General features: G+C 31.2%; 2 protein-coding genes across 6 annotated transcripts in view; one reads left to right on the forward strand and one right to left on the reverse strand.

Annotated features, from left to right (window-relative positions):
- LOC130896649 (UDP-N-acetylglucosamine transporter) overlaps window positions 1-7,476 on the forward strand; it is a 29,335-nt gene extending 21,859 nt beyond the window's left edge. For 4 of the 5 annotated variants that reach the window (XM_057804875.1, XM_057804874.1, XM_057804877.1 and 1 more), the window contains 2 exons: window positions 694-949; window positions 5,438-7,476. In XM_057804875.1, coding sequence (XP_057660858.1) covers window positions 694-949; window positions 5,438-5,823 — 642 coding nt within the window. In that variant the 3' untranslated portion in view covers window positions 5,824-7,476. The remainder of the gene's footprint in view (window positions 1-693; window positions 950-5,437) is intronic. The other variant, XM_057804878.1, reaches the window with a different exon arrangement.
- A 6,139-nt stretch (window positions 7,477-13,615) lies between these two features.
- On the reverse strand, window positions 13,616-15,430 carry LOC130896554 (piggyBac transposable element-derived protein 3-like). The gene has a single exon (XM_057804734.1). It carries the CDS (start codon window positions 15,428-15,430, stop codon window positions 13,616-13,618), a length of 1,815 nt encoding a protein of 604 aa, XP_057660717.1.
- Between the last annotated feature and the right edge of the window lie 1,500 nt (window positions 15,431-16,930).

Raw genomic sequence — 16,930 nt, forward strand, 5'->3', positions numbered from 1 at the left:
TATAGCAGTAATCATATTTCAAAATTTGATGATTATTTGAAGGAGTTTTCTAAAACTGGTGGTTAAAATACGAAAAATGGAGATATGAACAATTTTTCTCCGTTCATTATTCCCCCAACTGAACACACCAATCTTTTCTATAGTTTTTATGACCATAGATTGTGGAAACTGGAAATTATATTTTTCTTAAGATTAAATAAAATGAAAATCTTAATATGGCACTCGAGATTGTCAGATTATTGCATGGAAATGCAACTTCAGACACATGATTATTTGTAAATAACTTGATGGAGCTAATCAACAGAATGCAAAGTATCCTTTCTTATATTAATCTATAATACACAAGTAAATTCCAAAATTTTCTATTGTCTCCTCAACCAAAAGCAACTCTTGTCCTAATTGATCAGCCTTTGTTTTAGTCTTAATTTTATTAATTCTAAGCCTGTATAATTTCCTAAACGCTTTGACCGTACATCCTCTATTTTGCTGGCAAACCAAATTAGTGTTAATTATTATATTTTATTATAAATAAATTTTAGAATGCGATATCAAAGAAGAAAAAGTTGGGGCCCTTATAATAGATTGTATAAATAGTTGTTAGTCTTGATTATGCTAAAATTGAATTATTCTCAATTACAAATCTTAGATGAATGTTTATATTTGATTGCAATAATATGAATATTTCTGTGCTAGGTAACTTATCAACTAAAAATTCTAACAACAGCTATGTTTTCTGTGTTGATATTAAAACGGCAACTTCATCGTACTCAGTGGATATCTCTTCTTACTTTAATAACAGGAATAGTTCTTGTTCAGTTAGCTCAGTCAGATGATAAGAAGATTATTACAAATGGCATTGAGCAAAATCATTTTGTTGGTTTCATGGCGGCATTCGCGGCCTGTTGTCTATCAGGATTTGCTGGGGTTTACTTTGAAAAAATGCTCAAAGGTAAGTGTTCATTATTAAAATTTGTTGAAATTCATAACCTATACCTGTTCCCAAAATATTCAAAATTCAAATTAAATCACTCTACTTACTAAAGATTGCATTATTTATTGATTTATTACATAAATGATTTACTTATGAGAATATCCTGAAGAATATAGCTTAAAAAAATTGTAAAACATATATCTTTATGATATATAAAAAGTAGTCCTTGAATATGAACTGTAATAAATAAAAGAAATTAGGAGAAATACTATAAATAAGTACCAAAAGATCTTTGGTTTTAGATTTGATTTAATTTTTTTAATTTCATATATTCGTGTATTTTTCATATTATACCATTTAAATCATATTTTCTGTTTATATTTTTGATATATCTAATGGGTCTTTTGATCCTATTGAGTTTCGTAGTAGCAGTGCTGACACTATTAATTTGTTATAGGTGCTTTTTTGTGTAACAATTTTGTTATCAGTTGCTTTTTTGTTTATTTGTTTTTTATTGTAGTGTAGGTGAAGGTAGAGTATTGATGTCTTATAAGGTGTCTAATAGTTTTGTATTAATTGTATCTGCAACCATATCTATTTATGCCGATATTGTTATTTTTTTGCATTTCTGTTATCGCTTATGGATTGGATGTCATGTGCATGAATGGTAGGAGCAATGTATGATGTATTGACTTCTGTTTGATCATTTATATTCGTTAAGATTTAGTTAGAAGGTAGTGGTGTGCTGGTTATTTGATTGGCGATGTTTGTTGCTCTTGATGTACTAAATTTTATTGATGAAGATGCTATATTAAATACTTATTTAATTATTGATGAATTAGAAAGATGCGATATGGTTTGTTTTCAAAGTTAATAAGAATCGAGGTACGTATTGGTATTTGCGTAGGAGATATGTGAACGATACGGCAAAAACTTAGAATGTGCTTGAACTCTCATCAGATGTACATAATTGTCTAAGTTCGTGTTCAATAATTTGGTGGGGTATAGTTGGACGGACAGAAAAAATATTTCATTAGGTGTTTCAAGTCTACATACAGAATTTCATGAGCAACTGTCCATTGCATTTTGTTAGGAGTTCGTCTATTTCTTTATCGATAGATATATGCATATTCTATTATAGGATATTCTTGATGAAAATATGGTTTCTTAGGGATTAATAATAGTGCCTATAGCTGGGTAGTTATTAGGTGGAATAGTTGATTTGCTATTATGCGACCGGCTCTTGATTAAAAAAAAATCGAGTTTGCTTGTTAATGTCAAATTCGTTATGATGATTTGAATTTGCTTACATTGAGATGGATTCATGAGGTTGTTGATTAACACTGGTGTTTGTAGCTCTTTCACCAAATAACTATGTTTACATTTTTATAAATAATTTGTCGATGAGAGCTGATTGTTACACGAAATAAAGGTATATAATAAGTCTTCGAATGCTCGGAAACGGATATATTAGAGATAGTAAGTTTGGTGTTTAGTTTTGCCACCTCTTCGTTTGACTAAAGTACTTCTTGCCATTCACCAATCGGATAACTCACAAAAGCGATAGCAAATTATATCCCAATAGGTGTAATTTAGCGTCATATGTATTTTATGAAGGTCATTTTTTGAATCTGCCAAAGTTTTGACAACTGAGAACAACTACAAAAAAATTCTATTTGTAGAAACAACATATATTGCCAAAATAATCAATGTATTAATAAGAAAACTGTTTTAAATAACTCTAGTGTAATCTATATATATATCTTTCAAGTTTTGAAAAAGCAAATGCTATTAAAGAAATTCATCACCATCGGCAATCAACTAACCTTATCGAACCTATGAAATTCAACTCAAAACGACCTCACCTTTAAAAATTTAATGTTAGTCATAAACAAACCAATAAATAATATTAAACATTAAACATGACCTAACCTATTAAAAATTTACGTCATTCATAATTTAACCAATGAAAATTAATAACTATTTCTATAGCAACCAGAATAAATATTATATTATATTTATAATATAAAAATGAATCGCAAAATTATAATATAAAAATGAATCGCAAAATGTGTTGGTAAGCGCATAACTCAACAACGCCTGGACCAATATGGCCAAATCTTTTATTAAAATGTTCGTTGAAGTTCAAGGATGGTTTTTACGGCGAGAAAAATTAGAATTATTGCTGGAAAAACCCTAAAAATAGCTCTTTTCTTTTTCCCATACAAATGATTTGTAACTAAAACGTAGTCAATTTGAGCACTCACTGTTGTCTAAGCAATGTAGGTGTGTTCCTAACGTCAAAGATCATATCTATCAAAACAATGTGTGTGTGTGCGTTGGAGCACAGAATACATAGTTGGAGGAGTTTAATGTCGCGTTCCGAAACTCGCGTTTCTTTTGTATTAGTTTCGGCACGCGAGATAAAATGCAGCAGTTTCCACGTCATTACATCAGTCAAACAAAAATCGCGTTAGCAACAGTGTTTTATTATTTTTAATATCCAAACAAAAACAATTCGTACGGCTTAAAAGAATTTGACTTCAAGTCATATCAAATTAAAAAAAAAAAAAGTTGTCTGTTACCTAATCTACTGAGTTTGCTTTTGTCAACTGATACACGAAACAAATTCGTATATCGTGTTTTTTGCAGAGTGTTGCTTGAAGGTGGTCGAACAGCCCATTCAGCACTAAAATTGCCATTAAATATGCAAAGCAATAAAACTCCAACCTGTAACGTTTCGAAGAACTCTGCAATGGCAAAGATTTTGCAGCAATGTAAATTGATTGTTTGGGATGAATGCACGATGGCACATAAAAAATCTTTGGAGGCTTTAGACAGAACCTTAAAAGATCTACGGAGCAATAATAACCGATTTGGTGGTGCAATGATTTTATTAGCAGGAGATTTTCATCAAACATTGCCAGTGATTCCACGATCAACGCCAGCTGATGAACTCAATGCATGTCTAAAGTCCTCCAATTTGTGGAAACATGTCAAAGTACTTCATTTAAGCAAGAATATGCGTGTCGAGTTGCAAAATGACCAATCTGGAAACATATTCTCTAAACAACTCATTGGCATTGGTAATGGCAAATTACCTATAGACATGTTGACTGGCTGCATTAACTTTCCTCAAAGTTTTTGTCAGTTAACTCAATCAAAAGATGAACTTATTCAGAAGGTGTTTCCAGATGTTTCTCAAAATTACAGAAACCATGATTGGTTGAGCGAACGAGCTATACTGGCTGCAAAAAACATAGATGTAAATGAATTAAATTTCAAAATTCAAGAACAAATTACAGGCGAATTGAGGATATATAAATCAGTTGATTCGGCTACTAATCAAGATGATGTAGTCAACTATCCACCGGAATTTTTAAACTCGCTGGATTTGCCAGGATTGCCACCTCAAAATCTTCAATTAAAGGTCGGATCGGTGGTTATAATGTTGCGAAATATCAACCAACCGCGTCTTTGCAACGGTACACGGTTAGCGATAAAAAAATTACTAAACAATGTGATAGAAGCAACTATACTCAAAGGAAAGTATAAAGGAGAAGATGTTCTCATACCGCGCATCCCAATGATTCCGACTGATGTGCCATTTGAGTTTAAACGACTACAGTTTCCAGTGCGGCTTGCTTTTGCTATGACTATAAACAAGTCCCAGGGGCAATAATTAAGTGTTTGTGGTATTAATCTAGAAAACCCATGTTTCTCACATGGTCAATTGTATGTTGCCTGTTCCCGTGTTGGAAAACCATCAGATTTGTTTATCTATGCGCCAGGTAATCAAACAAAAAACATCGTATACCACAAAGCACTACAATGATAATAATAATAATTATTTATGATTCACATGATTAACAATAAAGCGATTACTTACTTTTAAGTCCTTATATATGTTTTATTTAATTATTTTTTATTCACAACGCCCTATCACCAGGGTGACGGTTCTGTTCAGGAGAATTTTTTAAAATACGTAGGCACAAAAACTGCCACATTACAAATCTTTTTGACAGGACGAAGTCTGTCGGGTCAGCTAGTATATATATATATCAATAGTCAATTTGAATATTGAATTTGGAAGTTGATAGAAATATTAAAATTGTAATTCTCAACTAATTAATGTAATAATACACCACAATTTTCAACTAAATAATTCCCCCATGATGAATACATAAATATTCCAAAGCTTCAAAGTATATTAGAAATACTGTTTAATTTTGCCGCAATCCCACAAAACTGACAAACATACACCAAAGTATACTCTTTTTTTCAATATGTATTCCAATCTTTCAGAAATTAATTAAACGAGAATTTCAGTGAAATAAATTTTTCATAAAATGTTAAAATCATTATGTTCAAAAAACAACCTTCAAAATGCAGTAAATAAATATTTATGAGTCACCAAATATTTTGTAAAAGGTCAAAATAAAACCAAAACTTCATAAATTCACTATTCTGCTTTTTAATAAAAATATTAATATTATGTATTTTCAGGTAGTGATGTCACTGTTTGGATAAGAAATGTTCAACTTTCCTTTTGTTCAATACCATTCGGTTTGATTTCATGTTTCTTATATGATGGAGGAGTGATAAGAGAAAACGGATTCTTCTTTGGTTATGACAAATTTGTATGGTATCTTGTAGTGTTACAAGCCACAGGTGGATTAATTGTTGCCATTGTGGTGAAATATGCTGATAATATATTGAAAGGGTTCGCTACATCTTTAGCTATAGTTATATCATGTATTGTTAGTATGTATATTTTCGATTTTGAATTATCCTTGCAGTTTGCTTTAGGTGCAGGATTTGTAATATTTTCCATATTTTTGTATGGATACGTTCCTAAGAAACCAGATATTTCTTTAACATATAAAGTTTAGTGTTTCTTTTAAACTAATGTTTGCGTCAACATAAAAGGGAAGAGATATATTTTTATTGGCTTTTAATATTAGGAAGACAGTATGGATTTAATGTCATACCCAAAGGTTTAGCTGAAAAAAAAAACGAATTACCTGCCTGTTTTAGATAGTTGTGTTAATCTAGTCTGTGATGAAATTCCATATTTGTAAAACTAGTAATTTATTTTGTAGTTGTTCTCAAGATTAATTACGAATATGTTTTCAACTAAGACAATTCCATTACTAATTTACCAGTTTTTAGTTTATTTAATCTTTTTTTAGTGACATAACCCATTTTTTTAAAGTCCTTGAATATATTGATTTATAGCCAGACTAACAAATGAAATACTTTTTCAATCTATAAACACAAAACAATGATCGATTGACATAATCTTGACAGGCATTGATACAAGTATGATTATACTTAGAAAAAGTATGACACATAATAAATTTATAGAAAATGTACTTAATGTAGATACATACCATAATCATAAAAATTATGTACAGTATCAAGCCTTAAGTCCCCAGTTGAAAACTTTAACTATATTTAACTAATACTGGGATGGAGTAAGCATTTAATATTAGTATTTATACGTTATCAACTTTGTCAAGGAAAAAAAACGAAATTTAATAATGAAAAATGGTGGAAAAGCTGCAAGTATAAGATGTCATCCCCAAACACGATCTTTCAAATTCTTCAAAATATAAGATAAATTAGATTTATCTTATGGGAAAAGGGAAAATACGCATAAATTGTCGATTAAAAGCAGTTATTTAATAAAAACACCACAATTCCAGAATTATATACACCAAAGATATCTGAAGAATGCTGCTCTCAGTGATGGTGTACTAGCAGGAAAGGTGATTTAATATTTTTGTTACGAGACTTAGTATTTGTTGACCTGGGGGAAATAAATAATACCTAATAACAAAACTTATGCTCTAGAAACAGAAGACTGTCCTATTGTATTCATTCTGTTTTCTACATTAAATTGTTATCACATCGTTCCGTGTTTCTTTTGATATTTATCTGTTTTTTTGTTGTCTTGCTTGCCAAACTTTCTTTACTTATCTTGAATTGCCCATTCTGTACATGTCCCCACCAAATGACTCGAAATTCTTCTCTAATACTATCGTTTCTAATTCTATTCTCTCTTGTTACTTCATTAAATCTTATTAAATATTTCATATCTTTACTTTTTTTGTTGTTTTTGGGATTTTCTTGACACTTCTCTGTTATTTATGAATCCATTGACTAGAGCAGTGTTTCTCAACTGAATTTACTCCAAGGACCGGTAAAATATTTCGGCACGTTCGCGCGGACCGGTAATATTAATAATTCGACACAATGCACAATTTTTCACAAAGATAAATCATGAAGACATACATAATTTTTAAAGCATTTTGTTTATTATAATTTACATTCAAATACATTTATATTCAATTAACTTATAATATTGCACTAAAACTAAAGTAATAAAAGCACCAAAACTTAATTAAAACTCCCAAGAAAATTCCAACGTGAATGATATATTCATTTTTTTTAATTAATATATTAGCCAAAACAACAATGATTCGAAATGTGAACAAAGTAAGTAGATACCAAATAAGCAAAAAATAATTTACCAAAATAAAGGATATATAAAAACTAAAATTAATGAGATTGCTGCTGGTCTTTGTTGCTGACTAAACTGTCAATCCTAGACTTTAAACCAGTTACAGCAATACGTCGAGCAGGCGCAAGATCATAACAGTCATAGCCGAAAATGTAGTTTTACATAAATAAGTTGAGAAAAAAGGCAATTGCATGAAGATTGGGGTATTCTATTGCGGTGTTTATCCAGAATTGATATATATTTTTTGAATTGAACTGTGATTTAAGTCCTAGATCTGAAGACAGTTCAATAAGTTGTGTTTCCTGGACTGTAGTGAGATTGTTATCATAATTATCAATAAATGGATTGATTATCCACAGATTACCTGAACGTACATCTTCTGGTGGATAATATTGATCAAAACCTATTGATAGTTCTTTTAAATGCTCCAGAATAACACTGATAACGCTCTTCTGATCCATGTCAGTTGTATTAATGTAATCAAAGAAAGAAGCAAACATATCAAAAGTGTTTTCTTCCGCACGTTTATACCAGAGTTTCAATTTCTTTTTGAAAGCATCAATCTTATTGTAGAAGTTGAAAACGGTATTAGACCTAAATTTAATTCATTTACCAGTGAAAATATGTCTGATAGGTACAAAAGCAAGGCTACCCATTCTTTGCTCTGAAAAGGTCTGCTCAAGAATGATCCCTTTTGGTTTAAAAACAATTGTACCTCATTTCTTAATTCATACAACCGCTTAAGGACTTTTCCTCTGGATAGCCAGCGTACTTCGGCGTGTAACATTAGTTGTACATGATCTGATCCCATTTCTTGACATAAAGTTGTAAATAATCTTGAATTAAGGGCGTTACTTCTGATAAATTTTACAATTTTTATCGATTCCAGAAAAATAACATTCAGTTGTGGGGATAATTTCTTTGCTGCTAAATGTTTGTGATGAATAATGCAGTATGTGACTACTAATTCTTCTGATGATACGTTTGTTATTCTCTTTGCAACACCTGTATGTCTTCCAGTCATAGCAGCAGCGCCATCAGTACACAAACTGATGCATTTTTTCCAGTCAACGGAGTTAGTTTCAATATAATTATTAAGTGCCTTAAATATTTCAGCACTTGCTGTTTGGGATGGTAGTTCGATACAGCACATCAATTCTTCTCTAATATCATTGATTGCATAGTCAATGTAACGAACATAATATAATAATATGGCATTATTTGAGACGTCAATTGACTCATCCATTTGGACAGCAAACCATTTCGATTTACGTATATCTTGGAGTAGTTGTCTTTTTATGTCGTAAGATAACTCACCTATTCTTCGTCCAGTAGTATCATTGGACAGAGGCAAAGATTTCATTTTATCTGCAGCAGATTTGCCCAACACTTCAGAACACACGTCTATCAAACACAGATCTTCAGCAACCGAGTATGGTATTTTAGATTTGGCAATACGCAGAGCAACTAGATACGATGCTTTTAAAAGCGATTTATCAACCGAGAAACATTTTTTGAAAGCATCCTTTTGAATTTTCATCTCCAAACTTTTTCTCCTGAAAAAGTCCAGGGGTTTGCTTTCCAGTTGTGGGTACTTCGTTCGTAAATGCCGCATGAGCTTGGAAGGTTTCATGCTTTCATTGGAGAGAACATCTCTACAAACAACACATTCAGGTTTTGGACAATTTTCTTCTGATTGAGGCCAGAGGACAAAACCATATTTCAAATAATCTGCGATGTAGTGCCTTACAAAGCTTTTTCTTTTATTGGAAGATTGTGGACTATCACTATATTCACTTTCATCTATATTCGAAGGGGCGGACGACGTACTTGGTTTTTGAAAATCCTTTCTTTGCACAAAATTTAGTAGTGTGCGTTTCGTTTCCTTCTTACTCATTTTGGTTATTGATTTTATATACATAAAGTTACAGAAATAGTAGTTATAGCATAATATTAAATTCAGAAGTTATTAAAAACTTACGCTGATAAATAGTTTTCAAGAATTGTCCAAGTGTGCAGAATAATAAAAATCAAAAGCAAAACGTAATCAAGACACCAGACGCCTTTAACACTGCGTTCAAGTAATCAGGAATACGCAAGGCACCAAAGCAGACTGGCGCCCCCCAACTGGTGTTCTATCTAAGCAGTGTTGCCAGAACAATTTGATTAAAAGGAATAAGTCGACAGTTCAAAATGTAATAGATTTCATAGAATAGTAAAAAAGAGTGGCGAGGTACCGGCAGTTTGTTTTTTTAATAAAGGTAAAGGGTAATTTTGTAAATTTCATAAAAACTCAAAATAGTAACAGATATGGTAAGTAACGTAACAACGTAAAAGGTCTGCTGAATAATAATAGATCTATTATAATTATAATAGACTGGCAACGCTGGTGGTACGGCAATTTATGAAACGCGATTAGGTACATAGTTGCCAGTTTGTTGTATTTTTCATCAAACATTACATTATTTTTTAAACTAGTAAACTATTATTATTCTAATGTAGGTACTGTATCGGACGTAGGCCTATAAAAGCTGGATATTTCGCGGACCGGCGGTTGAGAAACACTGGACTAGAGGATAGTATATTTAGTTTGTATTTTCAATTATCCTATTTATTTCCGTCTCTAGGATACCATCTGCTTCTAGTTCAACTTCTAGATATTGCACTACGTTTACTTATTCTATTTCTTCACCTTCTATATGCATATGCATTTGTTAGCCTTCGTTGTTTATTGTCAACACCTTCATTTCCTTTCTATTCATTTTCTTCTAGTACTTGGTTCCATATAATTAAGTTTTTTTATAATTCTTTTTCAATTCCTGTTATTAATGCTACATCATCTGCAAATGTACAGTCTGAAATTTCTACTCTTTCTACATATCTATGTTCCACATATATGCTACTTGTTTTTTCTCCGCACCGCTTAATTATATCGTCCATAAATACGACATATATTTTTTTATCGCCTTTTTTTCCCTTGTTACTCACATTTGTCCGCCGTAAACTTTCCCATACTCTGGGAACCCTATGGAATGCCTTATACACATCGATAAATGAAAAATACACATGTCAATGCAAAAAGTGCAAAAATGTGGTTTTGTATACTTGGGCCTTTTCTAAACGCACTTTGTGAATCTGCTAGTGAAAACTACTAAATTGAAAATGAAAATTTAGAGAAAATTTGTTTTTTTTAAATCATACAACCAAAAGATAAAAAACAAAAAAGCTCATAGTGGATATAAAATTGCATATTTTATTTCAGAATACTTTGTAAAATGCAAAGAAAAATCGAATTAACCAGTGATTATAAGAATAAAATGACCACAATATGGCATGAATGGATTAAATATTGCCTGTACGAGGTACTAAAGGAAAAAATTGAGTAAAAATTAAATTATGCTATCCAAATTTATCACTCGAATAAAGCTGGGTAAAGGACAAATTAATATCTTTCATTATTGAAATTGTTATATGACAAAAGTAACAACCAGGCCACACAAAAAAAACTCACAATACTTGTTATTGGAAATGATTCTCTCAGGTCCAATTCAATACGCAAAAAAAAGAGGGTCCATTCAGAAAACGTCGTTACTACGAAACCTAAGAACTTTGTAAAAGAAAATTTCAACATTTAAGCAATTACCATTGTACCAGTTATAACCTATTTTTATCTTCCTTAGGACGGAAATGTTGAATCTTACGGTATATTTTTACAAAAAAATAAAGTTACATTAAAACCAAAAGCCAGTAAAAATATAAAAAACTGAATTTGATCTTTTATTATTTCACCAATTATATTAGAAGCATTCTATTTATTGAACCACACATCAACTATTTTTCAAATTGTAATTCAACAATTGCAATTCAACATCATTGTTAATATGAAATTCAACTTCACAATCTATATATTTATATATATATATATATATATATATATATATATATATATATATATATATATATATTTGATATTATTAATGCTTGTAAAAATTTTTAAACTCATGGAATTCAATATTCAAATTGACGTTGATAGAATAAATTAATTATTGCAAGTAAAATTTTAGTATTGTTATACATCTCAGTATTTAGAAAATAGACTAAGAGGTCATCAATACGAAAAAAAAAATAGAACAACATTAACGAACCATGAGATATCAAAAAAACATAAATTCAATTATAAAGATTCAAAAATTCTTTAAACGGAAAAGAGAATTTTTAGAAATGGTTCACATTGATAAGAACGAAAAAGCTATAAATGATAAAAAAGATCTAAATAATATATATAGTAAAATTTATCTATTTTGTAAATTCTAATAAATTTAATTGATTACCGCTATATATTTGAGATGTGGGAACCAGAGAAAAAATTAATTTTTCTTATTGGAACAAAGTTCTAAGTGGATTTTATCGTTATTTTGATATTCATGATGAAGGAGATCTATAGATAAATCAATATAATTAAGCAAATTGTCAGTGTCAATATCATATTTTGATAAAGACTTAAAGAAAAAAAAACTTATTTTAAAACAGAAAAGACCTAAAATTTAGACGCATTAATATATCAGAAGGTCTAAGAAATTTATATATATATATATATATATATATATATATATATGTATGTATATATATATATATATATATATATATATATATATATATATATATGTGTGTTATTGGCACAGCTATTTATTGAGATGTTGAAACAATATTTTACCAGAACATTCTATTTATTGTTATTTACATCATGCAGTTGTTATAAAATAAAATTAAAACCTTTTTTACGGTTATTTTTACTTTTTAATGGACATGGTGTTGTATCCCTCTAATAAAGTTATTGTACTATAAGACCTAATGTGGGATATTCAATAACAAACACAATACTATTTGACTTACAAAATGTATTTAACTATTTTATTTATAATTCTCTTTACAAATACAAATAATACATCTATGTATTCAACTAAAATGGTATTTTAGATGCAAAAAACTCAGTCATCATCAGGTAAGTCTCCTTCAGGGTACTCACTAGTGGTATTACTAGTATGCTTTAAGTTTTTATAAAAGTCATGGCAAACTGTAGGAACATATGATAGTAATGCCAATAGATCATTATACTTTTGTTGTGATGTTGGTATTGGACTTGGTGTTACCAGTTGCAAATCGTTTGGTAATGTAAGGTGTCGCCTTCGAAACCTAACAAGGTCAATCTCCTGGTTTTCATCAGCGAAATTACTTTTCAAAAACAGAGTTCCCATGCTGTTCTGTTTTACTTGCAGTTAAACACAGGTTGATAGAAGAACTTGTTCTTTGTTGACATCTTTTTTTCTATTAATAAAGGGTGGATTTTCACATGTATTGACATCGTACAAAGACCTAAAATTTTTAAAATCTTCCAGGTCCATATTATGCACAGTACATTTCATTGAGGTATGTCTGACTAACTGCTGCCAATCCCAGGGCGTTAGAATTGTCATGTTGTTAAGTTTTTTTCTCTTCCGCTCTATCAGTGCATGGACAGTATCCGCCTCCATATGCGTGTGGCCCTTTAGTAGAAACTTTTGAGTGATGATTTTTACTTGAGGATACTTATTGAGTATCCAAAAGAAACACATAATAATGGTAATATTCTTATTCTGGCCGTAACAATTATCCGACCACAGAATGATTTCTTCAATGTCACTGCCAGGAATGACGGTATCTGCCCATTTCAGTAATGCAGATCCGATTTCATTTCCGCCACGAGCTCCTTTGGATTCGTCCCACATAATACAATGGACTGACGAATCAGAAGAATCAAAAAGGGTGTAATTCAACGTCCAAAGTTTTCTCTTGTAAAAGCTTATGCAATTTGTTATAAGGGGTGACGGCAAACATTTTTGAAGATCACCCGTTAATACCTTAACCCAGATATGCCTGAAATTTTTTTTTGTTTTTATTTTGTTCTTTCTTATTGTAAGTAGTTGTTTTTATGGCTCTGAAACATAATCATTTGGAAATTTTCGATTCCCATCTGTAGTTTTTTCAAAAATGACTGTCCTTTTAGAAGGACTGTAGGCACTTGAATACTATAATTTTATTTTCTATAAAAGTAAAATTTTATTTAAAACAAAGTAACATAAATTTATTCAAAAAATGTATAGAAAAAAAATAAAGTTTGATTAGATTTCTTTCACATAGTAAGGCTTAAAACATACAACATGTAATGCAGCATCACACTTCTCACACTTGGTGGAGACTTTTTTGTGGCACATGCGACACCTGGTTTGCTTCCCTTGTGTCACAATTAAGTGATCAATACGATCATATCTCATCTCACGGTTATGTGATTGTGACAACTTCGATCTCTTCGCAAATTTTCGTTGGTTTCCTTCTAAAATGGTCATGACTATTCTCCTTCGAAATCCTAGATGATCCCGTTTTCCATTTTGTTCCCTGTGAAGTTGCCATGCATTTTGAACCGCAAGATCTAACATGTGAAATATAAGAGGAATGTACCACTTCTTTCCTCTCAAACCTATTCTGTAGAGACTTATATTTTGATCTGCCCTGTCAACGCCTCCCATATATTTGTTATAAGTAAATATATTATGATGTTGGTCTACCTTAATTTTCTTTTTTTCTTTGAGAGAATAACGACTAACTGAATGAGTAGGGTGAACAGGCAAGGCATTGGATGCTAAAGTGACAACGTTATTGTCATGCCATTTAACAACTACAGTGTTTTCTTCGTTAGTTTTGTATTCAATAAAACCTCTACTTTTTTTCTTGAACTGGGATTTATTTGCCAGTGGACATTTTGACGTGCGATTTTCTCTTATGGTTCCTGTTATCTTCAAATTTCTTCTAGTCATTTCACTCAGAAGTGGTATAGTCGTAAAGAAATTGTCGCAAAAAATGTGATAGGGAAAGCTTTGAATAGAATTGATTATGTCGGTATATTGCAGAATCACAGATGGTCCTAAACCCAGTTCCTTATAACAGGGCTTTATTTCCGTACCTTGGTACGGCTCTACCCAAATAACATACCCTTTGCTGGTACAACCTGTCCATAATTTGTACCCATAACGTATGGGTTTACCACGTATGAATTGCTTACAGCCATGGCGACCATAATAAGGCACCATGGCTTCATCCACACTGTGATTTTCAGTTACTGGTGCATACTGTTGGAATAAACTGTTCATTTTATTTATCAATAATCGTACTTTGGCAAATCTGTCTGTCTTGTCTAAATTCGTGTTATCACAGCAATGTAAATTACTGAAAATATACTCAAAACGATCTCTAGATAACGAATTTATAACAAGCTGATTTTGCGTGTCAGAAGAATTTTCCCAATACATTCTACGTCTGGGTAATTTTTGATAACCAGACAGTAGTAGGATGGCCAAAAAATTTTTCATTTCTTCTTTTGTTATGTTTCCAACCCTATTTTTGCTTGTAGCGTACATATTAGAATAGTAGACAAATAAATCTATAACTTCGTCACCCCAAAATAACGAAAACAATTCAATAACCGAATTTTCATTTTGAACAATTTGTGGTTTTGGAACTTCTATATTATTAGGTGTTAAGTCGTGGTTTCTCCAAGCATAATTTTTCTTCACATACATATGTTGGGAGTTTTTCAGAAGACGTTTTACATCCGACAATGGCAGATTTTCTTCATTATCATCACTACCTGAATCGCTTGGTAAAGAAATATTAACATCTTCTTCAACATTAGGTTCAAAAATTTCTGCCTCGGCTAGAAGTTGCGATCCAGGCAAATTGTTAATATCTAAATGATCTTCATCGCCTGAATCTTCATCAGTAACTTCCTCGCAAGAATTTTTGGGCGGCATAATTGTAAGCGATATTTCGTCATCAACTTCATTGTGATCATCTTCTTCAATGATTTGCAATAGTTCATTCAGAGTGAGACCCCTGTAAAAGAATATCGGTTTGCCTACTGTCCTTCTAGAAGTACACATGATTTTTCTGATACTGATTGATTAAAAACGGTTCTTTTTATAAGCAAGCTGCATCAGCTAAAACCTGATACATACATTTACATGCATGTTCAACGAAAACTAAAAATAGAATAAAACAAAGTCCTCAAAAACTTACCCAACTAAGCGGAAAGGTAAAGGTTCGTCCATCACAAATTGTTTTACCACGTGCTCAATAAAACAATAAACTTCCACTGATTTTGTAAAAGAAATTTCAAGAATAATGTTTGGGGTGACATTTGGTCAAGCGACATCTAGATTCAAATAACTGTATCTCAAAAAATTTAACAAAGATTCCTGTAATATTCAGTGTCCTTTTGGTAGGACAGTAGGCAAATCTGAGTTAAGGGTTTTGTTAGCCCTTTTGGTGTCCTCGCTTTTTAAATCATACCTTAATTTAGATTCATCCAGATGTGCATTATGGTCTTCCTCAATAGAATTTTTTTCATCTAGAATCAAATTATTTTTTAATTTTGCTTGAAAATAATCACATGTGTCACACGTGTCTATTTCTGGTGGTTTGAAATTCAACTTAAATTTTTTGTTGAACACATCGTAGTAGAGCCATTTTTTAGCTATTAACAAAGGGGTTGGAATCATTTTCATTACAATCCTCTACATACAGTTCATACATTTTCTCTATGTTCAGGTGCAGACCCAAATACTTCATATCACTATTTTCCCTAGTGTAATGACTGCTATAATTTGGGAAGGAAGAGATGTGTCTTACTACACTTTCAACAGTGTCATTATGTGTTTTATTGACGGGAGTTTGCTTACCCCTTTGATCAATTTTTACAATTCCACCTGGTTCAATATTTTTCAAAACATTAACTACCACGGTGTTTGATATAGATAGTGTATTTAAAAACATAAGTTTACATACTCTAGTTCGTATGCCTTTTACTGTAAAATAATATTGTAGAGTATTTTGTTTTGACTTATTGGAGGCAAGGTCTCGTTTTCTTGAACGGACAGTACTAGTTCACTAACAATCCGCCAGGCTGTGTAGAGGTATACAACACTATGTCCAGTAGTAATTCACATGCTGCAGAAGGATAAAACACCAAGTCCACATGGTGTTCTATCCCTCTAAATGAAAGTGGACTTGGTTTTGTTCTAAAACATGCTATATCCGGATCTAACTTCGTTTTGACATAGTGCTCTATTCCTCTAAGAAATATGAGAAAAAAGCTGATTTTAACTCTGTAATAAAGTCAATATGGAAAAAAATGGACATAGTGTTGTATCCCTCCGAGGTACAGATATATATATATATATATATATATATATATATATATATATATATATATATATATATATATATATATATATATATATATATATATCTGTACCTATATATATATAGTTTTAATATTCTCATTCCCCGCATATTCTGATAAAAGCCTCAAGGGCTGAACTGTCTGTCACCAGATGAAGAGTTGTAAGATCTGTGATAATCTCAAGGGCTCCTGTTGAACA

The sequence above is a fragment of the Diorhabda carinulata genome, chromosome 7, assembly GCF_026250575.1.
Source record: "Diorhabda carinulata isolate Delta chromosome 7, icDioCari1.1, whole genome shotgun sequence".
In the NCBI taxonomy this organism is placed as follows: domain Eukaryota; kingdom Metazoa; phylum Arthropoda; class Insecta; order Coleoptera; family Chrysomelidae; genus Diorhabda; species Diorhabda carinulata.